Source organism: Netta rufina, assembly GCF_964035555.1.
Source record: "Netta rufina genome assembly, chromosome: 8".
NCBI lineage: Eukaryota > Metazoa > Chordata > Aves > Anseriformes > Anatidae > Netta > Netta rufina.
In genome coordinates this window covers 14,647,640-14,669,251 of record NC_140131.1, presented here as the reverse complement: position 1 = coordinate 14,669,251, position 21,612 = coordinate 14,647,640, and the positions used below count along the sequence as shown (strand labels likewise).

At 34.4% G+C, this 21,612-nt stretch overlaps 1 protein-coding gene across 2 annotated transcripts in view; it reads right to left on the bottom strand.

Annotated features, from left to right (window-relative positions):
- Window positions 1–1,522: 1,522 nt before the first annotated feature.
- PRKACB (protein kinase cAMP-activated catalytic subunit beta) overlaps window positions 1,523–21,612 on the bottom strand; it is a gene marked incomplete at its 5' end in the record, with an annotated part of 69,180 nt that continues 49,090 nt past the window's right edge. For both annotated transcript variants that reach the window (XM_084291385.1, XM_084291386.1), the window contains 9 exons: window positions 1,523–4,571; window positions 6,508–6,672; window positions 8,638–8,760; window positions 10,030–10,125; window positions 12,283–12,409; window positions 12,982–13,064; window positions 13,663–13,761; window positions 18,016–18,144; window positions 19,081–19,142. In XM_084291385.1, the coding sequence (XP_084147511.1) occupies window positions 4,446–4,571; window positions 6,508–6,672; window positions 8,638–8,760; window positions 10,030–10,125; window positions 12,283–12,409; window positions 12,982–13,064; window positions 13,663–13,761; window positions 18,016–18,144; window positions 19,081–19,142 (1,010 nt within the window). In that variant the 3' untranslated portion in view covers window positions 1,523–4,445. The remainder of the gene's footprint in view (window positions 4,572–6,507; window positions 6,673–8,637; window positions 8,761–10,029; window positions 10,126–12,282; window positions 12,410–12,981; window positions 13,065–13,662; window positions 13,762–18,015; window positions 18,145–19,080; window positions 19,143–21,612) is intronic.

Here is a 21,612-nt window from a genome sequence, read left to right as displayed (position 1 = left end):
GGTAAATATACTGCTTTTAAAAATACAAAGCCAAGAGCCAAGTAAAAACAGTTTTGGACATACATTTTTGCAAAGACGTTTGTATTTGGCCTGCTGAGGGAGTGAACAGCACATCTGGACTGGAAAAGCTTCTAAAGGAAGTTTTACTAACTTTGAAATAGTGTCTAGGGAACTCATCCAAATGGTTTCAAGGAAGGCTCAAACTGCTATTATCCCACTTTGTGTAGTAGGGAATTATAAGAATAAACCACAGATTCAATATATACAAATCATTTTCAGGCAGGCATCCCTTTCTGTAGGCTAGAAAAGCAACAACAACAAAAGGTAAAAACATGACTAGACCTCAGATTTAACCAAACTTTTATTCATTCATCATCAACTTCAAAAGCCAGGAAGGGAAGCTATCTTGAGATCGTATCTTGGCTTGAGATACCTGTCTTATCCTTCTAAAAAAATTAAACACTTGAGATAATTCCTACGTAAGAAGAATATTTACCTAGACATTTGAACATCCTCGTGGAACCCTTTTGGGCACATACATTTAACCCCTTCTGTCAGATGCCTCAAATGAGTTGATTCCTCAAGCTGTCAAAAACATTTTCAAAATGCATTCTACATCTATAAAACTATGGTCGTAATACAACCTCCCCCCTACCCCACCCCACACCCCCAAACACATCCGTATCGGCTATACATATCCCAGTCTAAGAATGAAATCACGTTTTTACCAGTTTATTATTGAATGGTTCTTTCCAAATTCCTATTTGGGGTAACTCCTCAAGTGCAGCAAATTATAAGAACAGATTTTAATGACACCTTCAAATCTGCTGCTTGACATGCTGTGTTTGCATGTGAGTTTTAGTAAAAGCAGATGATCTAAGAACTGTAAAATGATTATCTTTAGAAAAAGTACAAAGGTCTTTAAAATGTAATATTGCATTTAGACTACGAAACCAAGAAAACCACAAAACCACAGTAAGTAGGCGCACAACAGCATAAGCAAAGAGTTGAAGCTCTGCTCACAAAGCAGGAAGAGGAGGAGCTGCGTTACAGACAGCAGGTATTGGAGCCTCTCAGTACAACACTTGCAGAAAAAGCCTCAAGACAGACAATGCCAAGACCATTAACAGTCTTTACTTCTATCAATTGTTTCACAGCACAATGAGACAGCACAAATTTGTACAGTGGGATCTGCAGACAATTTAAAAACAAGCAAAATTATCTTTTAATAAAAAGCATCAAGTCTGAATGTGAAAATATGAAGACAAACAATATTGCAGATAATCATCACCTTGCTTCCTTTTGATTGTCTAAGAAGTCCAACTCACTGACTTCTCATAGTGCCTTTAATCCACACCATGTTCTCCAAACATCCTAGTTAGTGTAAAGCTTAACGGGTCCCAACTAATATGTGCAGTGTTTCCTAACCTTTTATCTTGCTTTCAAACCCTGTTTGCAGTGTGTGGTGAGATGCAACAACTCATCATACAACATTTTGATTCACAAAGAAGCAGCATGGGTGTTGTACATAATTTAATTTGCACTTCTGTATATAAATGTTTACTATATTGCACACTATTGCAGCACTTAAAAACATCTAATTATTTGCAAAAATTAGTAAAATACTTTAAAGGATTTAAAAATAAGGGTTTTAATGCAACTGACAAGATAATAAAAAAGCAATTTACTTAATGAGATACAATCCTTTATGTTGGAAATGAAAGTTACATACAACTAGAGTACAATTAAAATATACCATATAGTTCAACACTTAATTCCTCAAATGTGTAAAATTAACAAGCTTCTACTGTCATAGATATACAATTTTTCCATATTGTGAAAAGGATTTTTCAAATTAAATACAGGTAACATAATATTCTGTAGTTATATTTTATGACTGTGTTTAAATGAGAGGGTTGTATAATACTCACATTGTCAAATGTACGCACTAATGCCTTGGAAATTGCACACTTCCCCTCCTTTTCCAAAATAGAATCTCATTTCCATACTGAAGTCTATTATGCCATATTGGAAAAACATTTTACTTTCTAACAGGATTTTTATAAAATTAAAAAATAGCATAATATCATGGCATTAAGATGACTTTTCCACATATGCCCACATAGAATTTAATCTGGATATCAGACAGACATGTCAGAACCAATTTCCTAGACTTTTGTCTTATTGTACACGCAAGATGAATGATTACAGTATTTTACAAAACAGAAAAATCTCCGAATCTTATTAGAATTATGCAATGATTAAAAATTAAAATCATAACAGAATCAAATTGTGATCTCCAACATTTATTAAAATCTTTTAAAGTTCATAAACGACAACAAAGTTACTGTAGAATTTATCGCATACAGCTAGCATACAGCAGCATGTCCTTGGTCTAAATGAAATACAAAAGTTTTTTTTTTTTGACATTTTCATACAAAGGATTTTTTTAAATTTATTAATGTGACGATATATCTTTGTTACATAAAATTTGCTACAGCGAAGTATCTTATACTTTCCTTGCACGTATGTAAATATGGGTGGACAAAGACTGCATTCAGTGTCAGCCTCCTAATGACGTTGTGCAAAAATGCTCAACAACCTAAACATACAGAATGTTTGATGGTACGTTTCATACTCTTTTGTAAAATGTCTACAAAGGCTTTTCTTAAAGGAGTTTCATACAGTTTAAAAGGAAGGAGTGTCAGTGGTTTATTTGCACTGACATTCAAACAAATACAATGGCTATGTATCAATATAGCTCAGTTTTATTAAAAACAATTCATCCGTGTATGCATGTAAATTTATCATAAAATATGAGTTTAGTTTAAACTGTTTAGATGTGCTGTTTTAAGACAGGTCATTCAGATAGCCAGAATCAAGTGTACAAATAAAACTACTATGAATAAGTTTAAAAGCAACCCTCAAAAAAGTGCTGAGCCACTGATTATTAACATTGAAATAAATGTGTAAAAGTGCCCAAAGCTAGCACATGGTAGCAATATCTTTTAAGTCAGTTGGTGAGAGTATACAAAACATAATTAAGCCCAAATACTTATACCTGTGTGACCATACATTCTGTTTGATTGAAAGAAAGTAGGTTAGAAATGAAGACACAACGCAACTAAAATAAACCCAGCTGTTGCAGTTTTTAAACTTTGTCTCTTTTCTTTGCGAATGAAGTGCTGTAATTAAAAAGAAAATGATTGTAGCAGTACTCCATCCTCAGTTTACTAATATAGTATACCAGAATAAAAACTTGGCAATAACCTCTTATTCTTAACAGCTAACAAAAAATAACCGTGTTCATCCAGCAATGCACCTAGAACATTATTTTGCATTTGCTAAACCATTTGCTTTTCATAAGCCAATGGCAGAGCACGTTTTCCTTTTTGCGTTGTTTTATTTATTTTTTATTTTCTAAATGGATGCCTTTTTTAAAAAAAAAAATCAAAAAAGGCATGAAACAAAGGATACTTTTGGAGCCCAAACATTAGCTTAAAAGGAAAAAAAAATCAAAATGAGTCTACAATACTGACCAAAACTTCCTTTAAGAGTTTAGGGTTAAAGTTCTTAAAAAAGCCATTTCATACCGGCCAACTGAAATGCTGGTAAGTTGACTTGGTTAAACATGGTCCAAAATCCAGACCAGGTGGAATTACTCCCTCTCTTGAGACTGTAAGCTTTCCATGGTACAGTCTGGTTATGGCAATTGACCTACTGCCTAGGTGGGAAATAAGAAGGAAGGAGGCAGTGACGAAAACTGCAGGGATGTAGAAAACCAAGGCACGGGGTCTAGCTACTGTCCCCTACTTAAGCCATCCAATTGATTCTACTTAATTTTGGTCAGTCTCCAGGAAGAAATGTTTTTAAGTTAATTTAGCAGACATTTATATGGCGATAAATACTACCTTCAAAAATGCTAAAAATGTTGGCTAGGTTTAGTCTGAGCTACTAAAAAAATATTATAAATTGTAGCATCAGACACTAGACAGACAAGAATTATTGGCTGGCACAGACTAGAAGCAACATTTATCTTTCACTTCAGTCTAAATCACACTAGCCGCAACACCTTCCATTTCACTCACACAAATAATACATTATTCAAAATTAAATGGAGCATTCTTGGGTAAAAAACTACTTCATTTTAAAGGGGGAAAATGAACAATACACAGAAACAAAGAACGACAGAAACCAAAGTTAAGTAGGAAAGTGGTCTATTATTCTGTGTTACTGCACAAACAGTGCTTGCTTAATTGTGCCTAGTTAGAAGGGTTGGTGCAAACTGCACACATGGAAGATGGCAATAAAGACCTCAGTCAGCTTTGTGGAATGAAGTAACTAGGTAACTGTTTTGACATATGATGGTCTCAGCTCCACCTCATCTATTAAGAGTGCAAAGATCCCAATGTGAGCCCTGATGTCATCTTGTCCTCTTACTCCTACTAAAAATCAGCAAATTCTTTTGCACATTTTTCTGTTAGAGACGCACGAATATCTTCTTCTTCATAGTCATCAAAGTTGCTTGTATCTCCAGGGCCTCTGCACTTTGGTATGAATGGAGCTTCTACCTGTATTTGTGAAGAAAAAAGCACACAAAATGTAATCACCAAAACACCTTCACATTTAGCAGTGTGATAACAGGCATAACAATATTCCCGTTACTTCTCAAATCCTGCCAAGAAAGCAGATAATACAGTGAATCAGCTTACAGTTAAGGCACATAAATAAAATCAGCCCAAGAATGTGCAGACCTAGATGTATGAATATAAGTTTAAAAGCCCTAATATCTCATTGACAAATGTGGATCAAATGGTAATTTCACTTCAGAACAAAGTTTAGTTCGCTCCCTCCTACTTCCAATCATATGTAACTTAAGCCTCTTCTCTCACAGGAAGGTAAAAATCCTCCTGGTAAAGACAGCGCATCCTGTCAAATCCACAGATATACTCAGGCTTGAGAAAGTAGTTTTCTACAGCAGTACACTAGCAATGCCAAATTCTGCTTTAATATTATGGGGCCCGGGTGTCTCAAAACAGCATACCCAGGAACAAAATCTATTGCATTTAAAACTGTCTTGTAAACAGGCATTAAGACAGCAGAGAAAATTACAATGCTGCAATGGGGAATCTTTTCTTAAAAGATCTATACTTAATACAAAGAACATCAGATGTGTTAATTGTACCCTCTCTTCTAGTAATTAATACATTAGTGAATACTATAACAACTGCACTGTCAGTTTGTGTAGCCAAACAACTAGTTTCTTTTTATAAACTATTGTTAGTATTTAGGTTTGGCCTTTAAAATACTTCTGTTAGAGCAGCAAGTTCATGCCTGTATAGTCCAGACTTAGCATTTCAGTGATGGTAACCAGTTCCTTGAAGTGTTTGTATTGCTCAACTCTAACCTTTTTACCAATATCTGAACACAAAATGATCTCTCCACATGATTCTTCTGGGGCAGCACTAATGAAGTTATTTTAGCCTTTTCTGTTGTTTATTGAAAAAAAAAAAAAAAAAAAAAAGAGAATTCAGAAGTTGCCCTTAAGAATGTAAATAATTTCTTAGGAATCTGTTTTTAATAACTCACTAATCTTCAGATATTCGACTTTGACTCTGCCAAGGGGAGAGGGAGCTTTGGAGCTACTAGGAGACAGAGCCAGGCTGCATTGCGGTCATCCCCATCCCTTTCCCCAGCTTCCTCTCCCAGCTCTGCTTCACTCATCCAAGCAGGAGCTAGTGCGCTCCCTCTGATTTGGCAATGGCTCCACCTGTTCAGAAAACATTCCCAATTCTCTGTTTAACTTTCATTGTTTTGCAGGTCTGTAGTTCATAGTGCAGACTGAGCATGGACTTTTTAAAAGCCACATTACAATTCATGTTGGTGAGTCAGGTCTCGAGAACCATTCTAAAAATGCCAGAAAACAGCATTTAGCAGGGTTCTTACCATTGCCACAGCTTATGAAACTGAAGTCAATTACAATGCAGCATCAGGAAAAAAAAAGGATTCCTCAATAGACACACTCTACATCTGATCCTGACCCAATCACAGATAGAGCAAGAGGGAGGGAGGATGCCACTTCAGCAGAAAAAGCAGTACTCTAGGGTTTGGTTAATTTCTCCACGCTGAAGCACAGTCTGACTGCTAAGAACTACTTGCAAAGGAAAACAGATTCCTCTCTGCTGTGGAGGAGTATTTATAGATGCCATTATAGCAGGGGTTAAATAAAAAGGCAGTAGATGGCTCACTCCGAGATATTCCAGAAATAGATCAGTGCATAACACAAGAGAACATGCACATACAGAGGTCCAGGATAAAATGCCAAAAAGAAACAATCATAATTCAATCAATATATATTCTTCAGCATCTTTAATATTGAGCTGCTTTCACCTTTTCTCAGTTCATTTAAAATTCACAGATTTAGTAAGGCAAAAATAAACAAAATAAATAGAAATTTGACTTCAACCTCTTATAGATTCATAATAGTTTGATCAGGAAGTGTCTCACCTTTCTCTGATAAATGGCAATCCAATCTGTAGTTGCAAACCACTTGTGATTCTTTATGTCATTTACACCATTCTTGAGATTTCCATATCGTTTGGTCAAATCTACCTGGAGTAAATTTCTTAGAAGATCCTTCAGGTCTGAACTGAAGTGTGATGGGAACCTTACCTAAAATATACATCCACAACATTAATATACAAATTTGATCCTTCACTTCTGTGAGGTAAAACCTTGTTCACACAAAAGGAAACACCGGTCTCATTTTCTAGTCTTTTTCTAAACACAAATAAAGTAGGAATATATGGAAAAAGATTATTGTTGTTGCACATGTTAATCTGTTTCACAGAGCTTTTATCAATAGCATTGCTTTGTCCATTTATAATTTTTTGAAGTGAAAGTTTCTAGATTTGATTGATTTGGGGAAATTATTAGTTTTATATAATAATGATATAAAAGCTAAACTTAAATTTTACTGATATCACACCAATACAATCAGTTTTCAAGGTATTCTCACACCTTGTGTACATATACACAACGCATATATAAATTTAAAAATATATATACACGTGCACACACAGAGGAGGTATAGTATAGAATGACACATATATAGAGCATATAAAGATGCGAATATGCTCTGAAATAACTGAACATCCTATTTGATAATTCAATCTGGAACGTTACACTATACTGTAAACTGTTTCCAATAACTAACTAAACCAGCATCAAAAAATTTAGATAAATAATACAGCACTGCTTGAAGATAGCACACAAATGAGTCACTTGCCAATACAATTTATTCTAACCTGGCTACAACATATTTGTGAATGAATCATCGGATGTAATTACATAGGGTTTTACTAGCAAAAAATCTGCTGACACCATTTGACATGGGAGAGAGGAGAAAGGGGAAAAGAACAGACACAAGTCTGTTTTTGTCATAACCACAGCTCCAGCATTTGACGCTTTTTTGTTCAGCCAATCAGTTATGATGTAAATGTGGAACACAAAATTATTTAGCATAAAAAATGCTGTGAAACCAAGAGATCTGATAATCAAGGATACTGCTTCTGTTTACATATCAATATGGCTTTATTGTAATACATGAAAAATTAACAGGCTTTAATGAATTTATTACCTAGACAGCTGAGAAGTAGGGAAATAACAACTCCAGTTTCTAGTAAAGAACTAAGTGCATGACAGATTAAATGATTAACTTAAGATTATAAAGAAAAAATTCTGCAAGCTGAGAACTGAATGTTAGTTTCCACAGTTCATATCCAGTGCCGTTTCCACAACCATTCATCCATAGAGTCAACAAGAGATTAACAAAAAGACCAACAGTAAAAACAAAAGCAAAATAGATGAATTTTTTTTTTTTTTTTTTTTAAGAAGAATAGAAGATAAGTATATCTTTAAAGGTGTATCTTAGTAAATTATCATATGTTCAGGTGGAACGGCATGTCTGGATGTAGAAACAAGGTAGCGAACCACCATAACAAATCAAGTGAGCACAAAGAAACAAAGAGATAACACTGGCTGGCAGGAGAAACAACAGAATCATCACCTTATCACGCTTCCTGACACACTAAGAGATACTCATAAAGAATATGAGGGAAAAATTAGAAACAATTTCTAAAAATGTATATAACAATCAAAGTTGAACATTAGACATTTTTTGATCTACAAGACTTTGTTGCTGCAGAAGTAAAGAAACCTACTATGAATTATGGAAACTCTTTAGAGCTTCTCAAAAGCTACCAGGACATTTCTGTAAAGAAAATAGCTTGGCAAATTGAATATACAGGTAAGTAGCTGTTAATAGTTATTGAATCATTTTCATCCAAGCATAAAAGAATATTAAATTTACAGACATTGTGGTATTATAGCTTGCATTTTAAATTTAAAGGCAGGGAACTGTACAGGTACTAAACATGGATTTTTAAAGCTTTGATTTTATTATTACTGTAACAATGTCTGTACTTAAGAAATATTAATTACAAACTCTTACCATATTCTTTCCAAATTGCTTAAAGTCTAGTAGCCAGTGAATTCTGCATCAACTCCACATAAAGTCACGTTCTGCAAACACAGTGAGAAACAATCCATGCTTGCAAAAACAGAGTTTTCACTTACCTTGCCAGACACAATCTTTTCATAAATTTGAATTGGCTGATCTGCAAAGAATGGGGGATATCCAGCTGCCATTTCATAGATTAACACTCCTAATGCCCACCAATCCACTGCCTTGTTGTAACCCTGGGTAAAATGAGAAATACCACTGTAGTACCGTTTGCAACATAGTTTAAGATTTTCTGTACATGTAGCTATGGAATATGAAGAAAGCAAATACGTTTTTGTTTAACACAGAGCTTACACCCTAATTCGAAACAAACTGAAGGTCTCATATTCCAACAGCAATACAGTTGATGAAAGTGAAACGTTTTGCACACATTGCTGTGCTGAGTCTCAGTTATGTCTTTATAGTGATGTGTGGCAAGACTCGTTAAGTGACAAATGGGGACTTTTTTTTTTTAATTTTTATTTAGTAACTCTTAAAAATCAAAATAATCTTGCTACCAAACAACTGAAGCTTTTTTCAAAGCTTAGGAGGGATACTTCATTAAGTGTAACAGTACTTCCTATAGGAAGTACTCTTGACATGATTAAACATATATCAGAACATTCATTTTCATGTTCAGTAAACTAGCTGCCTACTACTTGAGCTTAAAAGTTTAATAAGCTGTTATAGACATTTATGATCTGATCTTTAAAGCCTGAACACATAATCATTACTAACTCCCATTTAGTATTAAAAAAATACAGAAAACCCCACCAACCCAACCAATTTTATGCGTGTTCTCTGAGATCTTTTACAAAGCTCAAGGTTGAGACTCATTTTTTTCCTGAAAAATCAACTACAGAGAATTCATAGTAGAGACATTGCAATTTCCTCTGCTGTTTTAACTATATAGGGCCAAAAAAGCTGCAAATAACCAACATTTTTTCCTAAAACAGAAGAATTTTCTGTTTACTTTTAAAGACCTGCAAAGGGTACTTAGTTAAAACATACAAAAATGCATAATTTAACATGATTATGAATATCATAGCAGTTCCATGAACTATAAGGATTTTTCCTTATACAGCTTTATTATAAATGAGATTTCTTCCATGTTCAAACACAACGCAAGTATTAGACTGCATGTACTTTTTGTGCAAAACCAGTGTTTTTTCATGCTTGATTTCATGTATAGTATTTTAAACATGAAACACTGCAAATATTTTTGAATTGACCACTGATTCCTCCAATACACACTTCTTGTTACCTCTGGAGATCCTCTTATAGTCTGTTAACACTTGCAATACAACATTTGCATTCCATGTACTTCACTAGGAGTTGACTTGTCAAGATTTGATTTTTGAGCTACCAGCAATTATTCACCCCTCCAAGACTAATAATTAGGTGACACCTTTTAACTACATCAAATGCATGGCTGGCAATTATTATTCATAGAACTGAAGAAGTACCTTGCTGAGAATTATTTCAGGTGCCAGATATTCTGGAGTCCCGCATAACGTCCAAGTTCTTCCTTTTACTCTTTTTGCAAAGCCAAAGTCCGTGACCTGGTAGCAGAATTTAAAATTAAGTACTTTTGAAATATTCTGGAAAGAAATTTTATATATAGGAATAGTATGTGGCGTGAGATGCAAATTATTACAGTCAGATAAATATAACATAGCAACTTCTTCTGATGCGTTTATTTCAGATAAAATCTGTTTCTCATGATAAAATAAATAACTAATACAAGACAGGTATTCCCTCCCTTGAAAAAGCTTCCATTTAGAATTTCAGATATCAGTGGGAACTACAACTTGCTTATCTTCTGTATGTACTGTGACTGTATTAATCATTTTTTCTTATACTTTTCATATCAGACTGTTTATACTACTAAAAGTTTAAAGAATGTGAATAGGAACAAGATATTTATCTTTTCCTTTAGTTGACAAACAAATTAATCAAAAAAAAGGGTCAGGAGATCAGTAAGTTTTGTAAATTCAGAAGTTTTTAATTTCATAAGTGTTATAGAGACATATAAGGAGTATAAAGGTTATATGGAAGAACAGTGTGCAAATAAGACAACATAAGAGATCTTCCAGTAGCTTTTGTTTCTGATATCTTTGAAAGCATCACCAGTGCCCAGCTTATTTATCTGAGGAGTTTGGGGGAAATATAGCAGTAACTGTAGTTACAAATGACAAGTTCTTGGCCATTATAGGTTCTTCATTCCACTTGTCATGTTTCCTGCAGTAAGTTCTCAGCAGTTTGCATGCTTTTTCATCATTCTCTCTGAGTTTTCTCCAGGACCATATTGTGGAATACATATGGAAACCAGCAGGTTACATGTGAAATTCTGGGATCAGTTTCAACCTATCAAGTCTACGCTTGCTTGACAATCCATTTCTTTTGTTTCTTCTTTCTTGGTATCATTTTCAAATCATTCACTGTGAAAACATACTGTATCGTAATGATAATCCATTGCTAATTATGCAATGGCCAGTGCCAATGTTGCTGATACACTAAGGTCACACAGACAGTTAAACTAGCCAAATACCAGACAATCAAAGCAGATTTTGCTTTTATTTACTTTTTTTTTTTTTTTTTTTCTTAAAGAAATAACAGCAATCACACCTGCAGCTGAATGGAGAAGGCAACATGCTGACCAGACAGACCTGTTGCTGTCAGCAAAGAATTGTTTCTGTGTTTATGAATGTGTGTCAGTCTATGTAAGAAAAATACATTGCAGGCATGGAACAAACAGAAATGGTTTTAAAATTCAAAAATAAAATGAAGAGTTTCTAAACAAAATTTAATTGGAGCTGCAGCATGAACATATGAACACAAACTCCCTCTCCGGTCAGAAGCAGAAACTAAGGTACCTCACATGGGAGGACTGACTGCTGCACCTATTACCATTTGCTGTTTGTCCACCACCATAAAATGTATTGTTGCATCCAGAGAGTTGCCAGTTTTAGTAATATAAACAAGACGAGATGCGAATCCTTTCTACTTCTCTCAATAAACATTTTTATTATGTATACTCCTGTTAGATTTTGCCATGCCTAAACGTGACACAATGAGGAAAGAAGAGTTTCCATAGTATAAGGACTGCAGGGCAGAGTGCCTGTTGCTATATACCACCTTCCCATTTGTCTTTTTGATCACAAACAGAAAAACTAAAAGGAAGACGACAAGGTGACAAGAAGCTACCATAAAATCAAAGAAGTCATTCGCAGCACTGCAATTCTGATTTGATCTGCTGAGAAGGTTAGGACTCTCCAAGGGTGGGATTCATCTACCTGAAATTAAGTACTATACTGTAGATGTTGACATCTAATCTGGTCACCCTCAACTACTTACACAGGCAATGCAAAGAACAAGACATTTTAGGACACCTTTCTTCTTGTTCTAGGGCGGACATGATATAGGTCAGATGAACAGAGCCATATAATCACCTCCTCCTCACCACAGTCCCCAGGGGAAATCTTGACAACTTGTTCAAAGTGCAGAGAGTGAAATTGTGCATACTTCATAGTCATAAAAAAGTTAAATCCATTGATTTTAACTGTTATTAAGCAGTAGAGCATTTTAATGCCCCCCTGAGTATATGCTAACATATCAACCATCGTTAGATCATTTATTCTAAACGCATTTGCTAGAATTAACTAACCCTGCACTGTGAAACAAGAGTCCACACCCTAAATATATGAAAAATATTATACCTGGATGTATCCTTGCTGATCAATTAAAAGATTTTCAGGCTTTAGATCTCTGTAGATGAGGTCTAACGAATGGAGGTACTCAAATGTTAGCACTATCTGAGCTGCATAAAACCGTGCATGTGGTTCACTGTGAAGAATTAAAAGAATATTAAGCAATCCGGTGCTATGAAACAAATGTAATTGAAAAGAACAGATAATTTAAGCGTCTTTTAACTGGTTCTTTTACTGTGTAACACCCACCCCCCCCAAAAAAAGAAAAAAAAAAGACCAAAAAACCACCACAAAACTACCACAAAAACAAACCAAACCAAAACAGCAAATGTTTTAGAATTGATACATTCATTCCCTAACTTTAATTTCTTAACTTTTGCATTTAAAATACACATGCAAACCCACACACAGAACTTAGAAAAACTTAGACTTTAAATATCAATTTTTAGAAACTATGATCAATTTCTGTGACAATGTGCATATCAGTTCCAAAATTCTATTGTGCCTAGATTCTAAGTGCCTGCATTAGCTAACTGCAAAATAATTATAAATTGTTCATTGCCTATTTTAGCCTACTATCAGAGGAGAAAATTAAATGCACTTACCCCTTCAGAATTTTTTAATTTATAGTAACAAATTTTACGAAACCCTTTTCCCAAATTAACAGCATAATGCTTTTTAAATAAATAATTTCACTAAGATTCTTACCTAAACCTTCCAATTCTTCTTAGGTGTGAGAACATTTCACCACCAGGAACATACTCCATTACCATGTATAAATTAGAATTGTCCTAAGGAAGCAAGTAAACACACACAAATATTTACCAGGCATGCTACAGTGTCTACAATTTCCAGGCCCAGTATATTTCATTAAAGAATGAAAAACTGTAGCCATCAAATTACCTTAATAAATCAAAAGTAACACACACAGAAATTCTGGAAAAAAATGCATAATCAGCGAGTTCCTGACAGAAGGAGCAGAAAATGCCTGCTATAAGACAAAAACTTGCACCCTTAGGAGTTCAGAATTGACAGCCTAGAGTATTCTCGTCTCCCATAGACCCATCACAAACCTCAAAACTATAAAGATTAAGAGATCATGTTTGTTCATTTTAAATGGTGTTATTAAAATAATATATATATATTTATAGGACACATATCACTATTATTTAGGAAAATACTCAATTTCTTTGCAGACCAGCTAGGACATACTGTCTTAGAGTTAGATGCTGATCTCAAAATTCTTTGCTCCATCGTCATGATTGTCATTAAGACCTGCCTCATGTATCAATCTCATACAAAAAATCTGCAGAACAATTACAATTTTTCCTAAAATTTGATCACGTACTTCCCTGAAACTCTAACAGCTACTTTCAAAATAATGATTACCTTAAAAGAATACTCCAGTTTTACAAGGAAAGGAAAGTTCACCGCTTGTAATATCCTCTTTTCATTCAGTGTGTGTTCTATTTGCTTCAGTTTGACAACCTAGTAGAGAAAAAATAATCTTCAGTCTAATTATGCCATTTCTTAATTGTTGATAATTTTTTTAGTGTAGCACAGCTACTTGAAAGCAAGCTCATAAATTTACAGATAGCCAAAAACCCCAGTTTTACTGTTACTGCACTTATTACTAGGTACAGTAGCAGTAATAAGAATGAATTAAAAAAAAATTAACCATTCTAAAGAGTAATATTCATGAAATATGGTTTGCAGATAACTGGAGAAATAGTATTTCTTACTACATGCTTAGTGTAAGAAACACTAAAGAAAACCTCTCTCTACATTTTCTCAATAATTGCTTGCTATTGTAACAGAGATACTTCTGCAGCAAGATGACAGTTCAATAAATTCCATTAATTCCGGCTTAGCTAAGAAAGGCAGGAATGTGTGTCAGACATTAACCATGAATTTTGTTATGTGTGAACAGGAGTAACCTAACTTATTTTATAGGGTTTGTACATTAGTAAGGAGAAGACTAAGGAAAATACACACTCAAAGTTTCTATTCTTATAAACAGTTACTTCTGCCAGACCTTTCAGTGGATTTTGCTTTTCTGCTTTATACCAAACTGCTCAGTGAAAGAATTAAAAAAAAATAAATGCTATCTTCTTGGAATACATTACAATGTTAATATACTGACAAAACTGTGAGCAGCACATTTCTGATCTCTACTCTTTCTCAGGAATTAACAATTTGTTTCCTGGTGTTAAACCCCAACATTGTGTAATTAATTCTTTCCATTTTACTTAATCCCTATTGCCCAATTTATCTGCATCTTATTTTGAGAATGGCACGATTCCCAACTTTTTTTTTTTTTTTACATAGGAAACATGAAGAAAATGTACAAGACTAATCAAAACAAGCAAATCTAACTGCTATAAATAACAGAAAAGCATGACGTGCCAACTCTGACTGAAACCGAGTTTAAATTTAACTATCCTTTAGATGCAAAAGGTAATAGCTACAAGTAATAAGAAAAGAAAACTTTCTTGAAAGGAATTTTATACAAAAGAAATTGCAAATTGAAAATAGATTTAATATTTGCAATCACAGATCTTTGTGGACCAAATCCAAATTTTGCACTGAGGCACAGGAATACACTACTGCAGCAAAAAAACCATCCCAACAACAAAACAATGAATCAGCTCATTTGTGGGAAGTGTTCCCTTTGTCCCTAAAAAACTATGGTATTGGAATTACTTTGGCCCTCAAAAATAGCAAGCTAAGGTTATAGTTTGATATTGTGAAGCGTTCAGCTTCTAGAAAAGATTTTACCACCCTTCCTGCAACTTCTGCTTCTTAGATTGTGAAGGGTGATTGGCAACAATATCGCAGGCTGAAACTGCTGTTTAACACTTCATGCTGTTGAACTGGAGCTTCAGATAACAGAACTTTGCTCACATTTAAACTCAGGCTAAGGGTATGTCCAACGAGAGCTTCCTGTAGATCAAATGATATCCACCAACGGAAGATTCTCCCATAACTTGCTTGCGACTGAGCTTTTGTTAACAAAATTTTATTTCCAAAAACAGTTGTGTGATGAAATGAAGCAAGCAATGTTGCTTTGCTAAATCAAGGCAGGCAAATAAAGGAATAACAACCCTACACACAAAAAAATGGCTAGATCGTGTAACACTAACTTTTATATTTTGTTTCGTGTCTATAGGAACCAGACATAAGATTAGATAAAAAAAAGGGACATTGAATTGGTCCATCCATTATGTAATACGGTTTAATATCTTCCTTTAAGTTGCTTCCTTTATGATGAAGAACTAGTGAATTCTCCAGAAAATGTACTTACTGAAATTATTAGACATTTTTGAAAAGAAATATAACTGTGTATTTGATATAGGAACGATTGACAGGAAGCCAACACCAAAGAATAGCTCTCACAATTAAATAAGGTAAACTCTTTCCTCAAATGACAGAGCTCCTAGCAATTTTCCGTGTTTATAAAATAGCAGCTGGACTTTCCTGTGGCCTCCTACAGCCAAACAGAGCTGCCAAGCAACCACTCCAGAACCAGGAAGCAAGCAGGGACCGATTGCTCAGGTGTATTTGCCCTGTGGCTAAAGACCCCAAGGACAAGCTAGCTGGGCCTGAGGGGCAGCGCTTCCTCAGGCCACACTTGGTTAATATGCCTTGAGAATTAGAAGAGTTGAACACTGTGATCAGGCTCCTTAGCAAAACTGCTTCCCAGTTCAAAAGCAGTGGGCTGCCACCCAGCCAGGCTGCGAACAGCTCTGCAGCAGGCCCACATCTCCTGAGGTGGCGAGACCCAAGCACTATGGGGTCAGCGGCTGATGCCAGGGCTCGTGCTCTGGACCCCTGCAGGTGCCTAAGCGTTGGTCTCAGCCCAAGTACTGTGAGAACCAACCTGATAATTGGCACGTGTACTTCATAAAGGAACACTTCAGACTTGTGCTCACAGACATAGAGACATCTAGTTTACTAATAGAAGACTGTCACCTTGATGCAAAAATCTTCAAATATCTTTAACCCTGTGAATGTTTTACTGAAAGTCCACTGTAATCATTCAAAATGTGAATTTGTGTCTTTACCAGGTAGTTTTAAAGCAACAGCTAGTTAGTAGTAATCGTTTTTTTTTTTTTTTTTTTTTTTTTTTAAATCTTCAGACTATTTTTATGGCAGTTTTCTGAAGAAAGATGTAATCTTCTAAATTGCTCTAGTGTGCTCTAGTGACAAAGGCTCAGCTAATCCTGTGAGAGGTTTCAAAGAGAAATAAATTAAATAAATTAAAAGCTTGCCAATGGGCTCTCCCCACACACATGGGATGCTCATGCTCATCATGCCTTGCTTTACAGTAAAGCTTCCTGCAGAATTCATCAGCCATACTGAGGGAACAAGGGGTGGAAATGGTCTGGGATGGTCAGGTATACGAAGTTGGAAAGCCTTTTAAATTTAACTGGATGATTTCTGCATTTTTTATTTTAAATAAACATTATAAAAAGAAGTTATAGGAAAATGCTAAAGTTGTAACTAAAAAAAAAAAAAGAGCTTTGTCAAATCAAAAAATGCCAAAATTAACACTATAAAGATAACTACTTTAGCTTTTTCTTCACTAACCATTATAGAGGAGTCTTTAATTAAATTACACCTTATTTAAGGTCAAGGACACCAAATCACATGTAAAGAACACTGGAATTGCAACTCACAGAAAATGGTTTGCTTGTGCCTCTGCCATGGTACCATTGCATAAAATTACTTGAGAATGTAATAAAGCTTGAGTGCAAGAGTCCACATTGTAGCAGTGTTGACTTTCATTTGATCATTTTCTTGTTTTTAAATTCTCTTTACTAGATTAAGGTGTTCTTAACATGACTTTTTAATTTGTTATATAAAAGCAAAGGTAAGTATGGTGCCTTATAAAGTAATAGAAGTTGTTATTTTGAGGATCTTAGAAGCCAAGTTCTAAATAATGTACTTCTGTAAAAGATGTCAAACCATTAAAAATTAACTATATTGATAACTTGCTTAAGATACCATTTAGTGTTTAAATGTTTTTAGTGTTTAGTTAACATTTAATGTTAGTAGTTATTAACATAACTACTAACATTAACATTAGTAGTTAGTTAACATTTTAGTGTTAAGATACCATTTTAGTAAAAATACAGATTCAGACTACGGAATTGAAGTTTTCAACACAGAATTTTTACTGTATGACAGCTGTTCTAAGGGACCAATTACTGTTGTATCTATGCAGTTAATATAGATGCAACAGGAATATTATATAATTATGCATACAAAAACTAATTTGGATCCCACTGCATCAAGAATGGAAAACAAATGATTCAAACAATTTGTTAAATTATATTTCACAAATTTTGAAAAATTCCTAGCCTTCTAGAATTCCCAAGCTACCACGCAAAACTGTAAAACAAAGTTTTTTTCCCTTTCAATACAGTACTACATTTGCTATTGCCAAAGAGTATGTAGATCATATTACAAAAGGTAAGCAAAGAATCACATTTACTAATGCCTTGAACACTACTAATTCTCTTTAGCCAGCCATTAGTGGTAAGGGATGTTGTAAGAATTCTACACATTCCTCAAAACAAACTGCTGGCTAAAAAGCTCAGTCAGCTGCTTGAAGTATCACCAGTATTCAAATGCAGTAAGCAAAAGCACAAATACGTGCAATGCAGTTTAGTCACAGTTACCAGACCTTTATCTACTTCAAACTCTTGTACTGCAAAAGACACTAAAATTTACACCAACCTTCTGTTTGTCCAGTATCTTCATAGCATAATACTGTTCTGTGGCTTTATGTTTCACCATCATAACTCTCCCGAATGATCCTGTTCCTAGGGTTTTTTGCCTCTCAAAATCATCTAGGCCAGCAGTATTCTACATATACAAGGATATAATGGTATTATTTACAATTTAATACCCAGAGACAATTTTAATTATATGAATTGAAATCATTTATTAAAGACAACTGAGTAAAATTAAATTTATCAAAGACAACAAGCTATAGGCAACTTGGAGTTATGTCACGACTGACAAATTTGAATAAGAGATTTTATATTGCACTCATTGAAACAAAGAAACTTAATTGAATTGTGTGAACATTTCTATAATTTGTTCATACAGATGACACAAGCTTAGTAAGAAGAACTTGGCTGTAAACAAATTATGTACGTAATAATCAGATAAAGCCCTCATGCTCCACAAGCAAGAACATAAGAGCCTGCAAAATTCTAGAACCAAGCTCTTGACAAAGTGCTACAGGAGAGCTGTCTGGAAACAATATCACAGCTATTCATTCAAAACATTTGAGATGCTGCTTCAACAAACAAATGACCATCCTCTTCCACTCTCCCCATCCCTCCCCTCCAAGAAAAAGTCCACCCCTCCAGCTTTTGGAAGATTCCTCTTGAGCTCCTTAACCTGTCCCCAAGCTCTAGGCAGCATATTCTTTCTTAATAGCATGGGATAATGATTAGCACGGTAAATTACAGATCCATGTAATGTTTAGTGTTATAAAAGCCAGCTAAAATATGATCACAGATTTTGAATCATGCTGATCACAAACAATTTTCTGTAAGAGAAAGTGGCAATCCAGCATGACCATTTCATCAGCTCATACCTAGAGAAGACCTGAGCATCTCCGCTGATGAATATCAGTGAGAAAACTGACTTCCAAAATGGAAACTCTTTTGAAAATTGCATTAAACTTTCTTCAGTTTTCTGTGCTGCTCATTACAAACTGACAACACACTTAAAACATGCTATGAAAAAAATGCAGTAAAGAAAATTATTCGATTCTTAAATGATTGATACCTGAGGGGGGCTTTCCCATTTTCTTAAAAAGTCTTCTTTGGCTTTGGCTAGGAACTCTTTCACTGAAAACACACACAAAAAATTGTTCATTAATGAGAGTCATTATGGATGTGATAGAGACGCTTTGTTAACAAAATATATAATCTTCATTATCAACTTTATTCTCCAGTTCATAAGGTACTATATTTACCTTTATGAAAGTGAGCACCAATATCTCAAATTTCTACAACGATCTCCAGGGGATCTGTAAGCTTTCTGGAGTAACTACACAACTCTACACACGTTACTTAAACTACACCAGCTCTAATAACTCACAACACTGTATACGCAAGCAGGCTTTAAGGTGATGCAAAACGTTCTTAATTTGACTGGGGAAGAAAAGAAAACAAACACCTGACATTTAAATTACCATTCCGCAAAGAGAAAGATTTTATCATTTTTTAAAATAAATATACATTGTCTTTCAGCTGATTAGCATAATGTCAAGCTCACTGCTCCCCCCATCACCTTCAAAAAAAGGCTGTTTGCAAGCTCAAGAACCAAATGCACAGCATTACTGCAAGCAGACAAAACACAACAGGGCTACAACAACACTGCACATAGATATGCCCACAGTCAAAGAATAAGTATTTTTAATATTAAATTTTCATTGAAATTGAAGGAATTAATAACTGCAAAATTCTGGATGACTGTTTAAAATGTGCACTAACATATTTTGTTCGGATAATATTTCAGCTGTTCTATTTTTTGAACACCAATTGTCAGCCAGATCAAAGTAGATTACTTAAGGCACAGCCATAAACGAACGGCATTTCAGACATTGCTGTGATTCTGAAAAAGTCACAGAATTAGAAGAAAATATCATACTGGTTTTGTGTTTTCTGAATCAATTCACATAACACAACATTAATAACAGCGGATTTTCTGTACTATGTTCTGCCATAAGCAATTTCTAACAATACTCAGTAATATGCCAATATTATTCTGGTCAATGACAAGAAATATATGGTTTAGGAACTGTATTTTACCTTCAGATGCTCACAGAAAATTAGGTTTATGAGTGGCCATAAACAATCATCTGATGAATCAGAACAATTTTGTGCTTTTCCTTTCAGAGAATACTGATGTCTACACAGAGAACTTTTCTCCTACCATACTTCTGTTACTGGCACAGTATCAGCAGTGGTAAAAACAGTGGCAGCCCTGGAATAGACTGGTCCTGATTTTTTTGTTTGGTTGTTTTTGTTTTCCTTTTTGTTTTCATATGGGATTCAACTGTAGAAAAATACTCAAAGGAGCCTTACAGTTCCTACCATCGCTGGCTCTGATGGAACAGCATCAAAACAACAGAAATTTCAGAAAAATTGTCAAAAGGTCTGGCAGGCAACAACATTAGAAGGGTGATTAAACCATGACATTCCCTCAGTACTTTTAAGAGAAACAGAGAAGAGGGACACATTTATTACTTTAAAATTATGTGTAAGTAGAATAAGAAAGCAGTTTATGTCAAACGAATTATAGAAATTAATTGGCATTTAAACTCACTGAAAGTTAAAAAAAATATATATATTTAAATGGGTAGCCAGTAAAATGTTTGACACGTTTATCCTAAGTGGGGAAAATATTTCCATTGTTTTCAAATTATGTGGGCTACTTATTTAATGACTTTTAATGATTCTCATTTGAGAAAAAGACAGGATTTCCTGTGACATGAAGTAAATTCAACATAAAAAGGGAATGTAATAACGTCCAAATTCATGTACGATGATCCCTCTTCTACTAGGAAAACAGAGATGGCTATTGATAAAGCGATAATAATTTATAATTTTCTTTTGGACATAAATTGACGTCAAAATAACATGAGCATTATTTTCTCTTAATGCCAAGAAAAAAAAATTAAGATGATCATTAAGATTACCAGAGAGCCAAGCTTCAAACTTAAGCTACTGTAGTTAAGAAACAAACATTAACTTTGCTTTAACATGATACATCACAAAACAGGAAATATATATATATATGTATATCTTGGTACAACATCTTAAATATCCCTCACACAATTTATGTTGTTCATATAAAGGTATTTTAAGTTTCCATATCTCTCGTACTGAAATAGGATTTTCAGTATTTATGAGAAATATACCATTATATTTACATGTAATCATCTTTTTCTCAGTTCTGCTTATGGAACAAAGAACGTGTATGACAAAATTGTAATCCATCTGCAAATATTCAAACTGGGGAATCATGGAAAAAATGAGCCTCTATTCTAAAAAAATCAGGAAGCCACAAGCTCTCCTTCAATACAGAATGTCTAACTTACACTTCTTTACTTTTGTTCTTTTCTTGGAAAGTGGCACTGAGCACATATTTTCAAAATCAAGCTACCAAATGGCATTAATTCACTCTTAAAACCCTCATATTTTAAAAACAATTTCATATTTTGATGGGTGTTATTAGAGAAAGTGTGTTAAATTTTGCTTGGTTCTTATTTTCAGAGGTCCCCTGGGCTCCTACACCACAGTGAAATTAAGG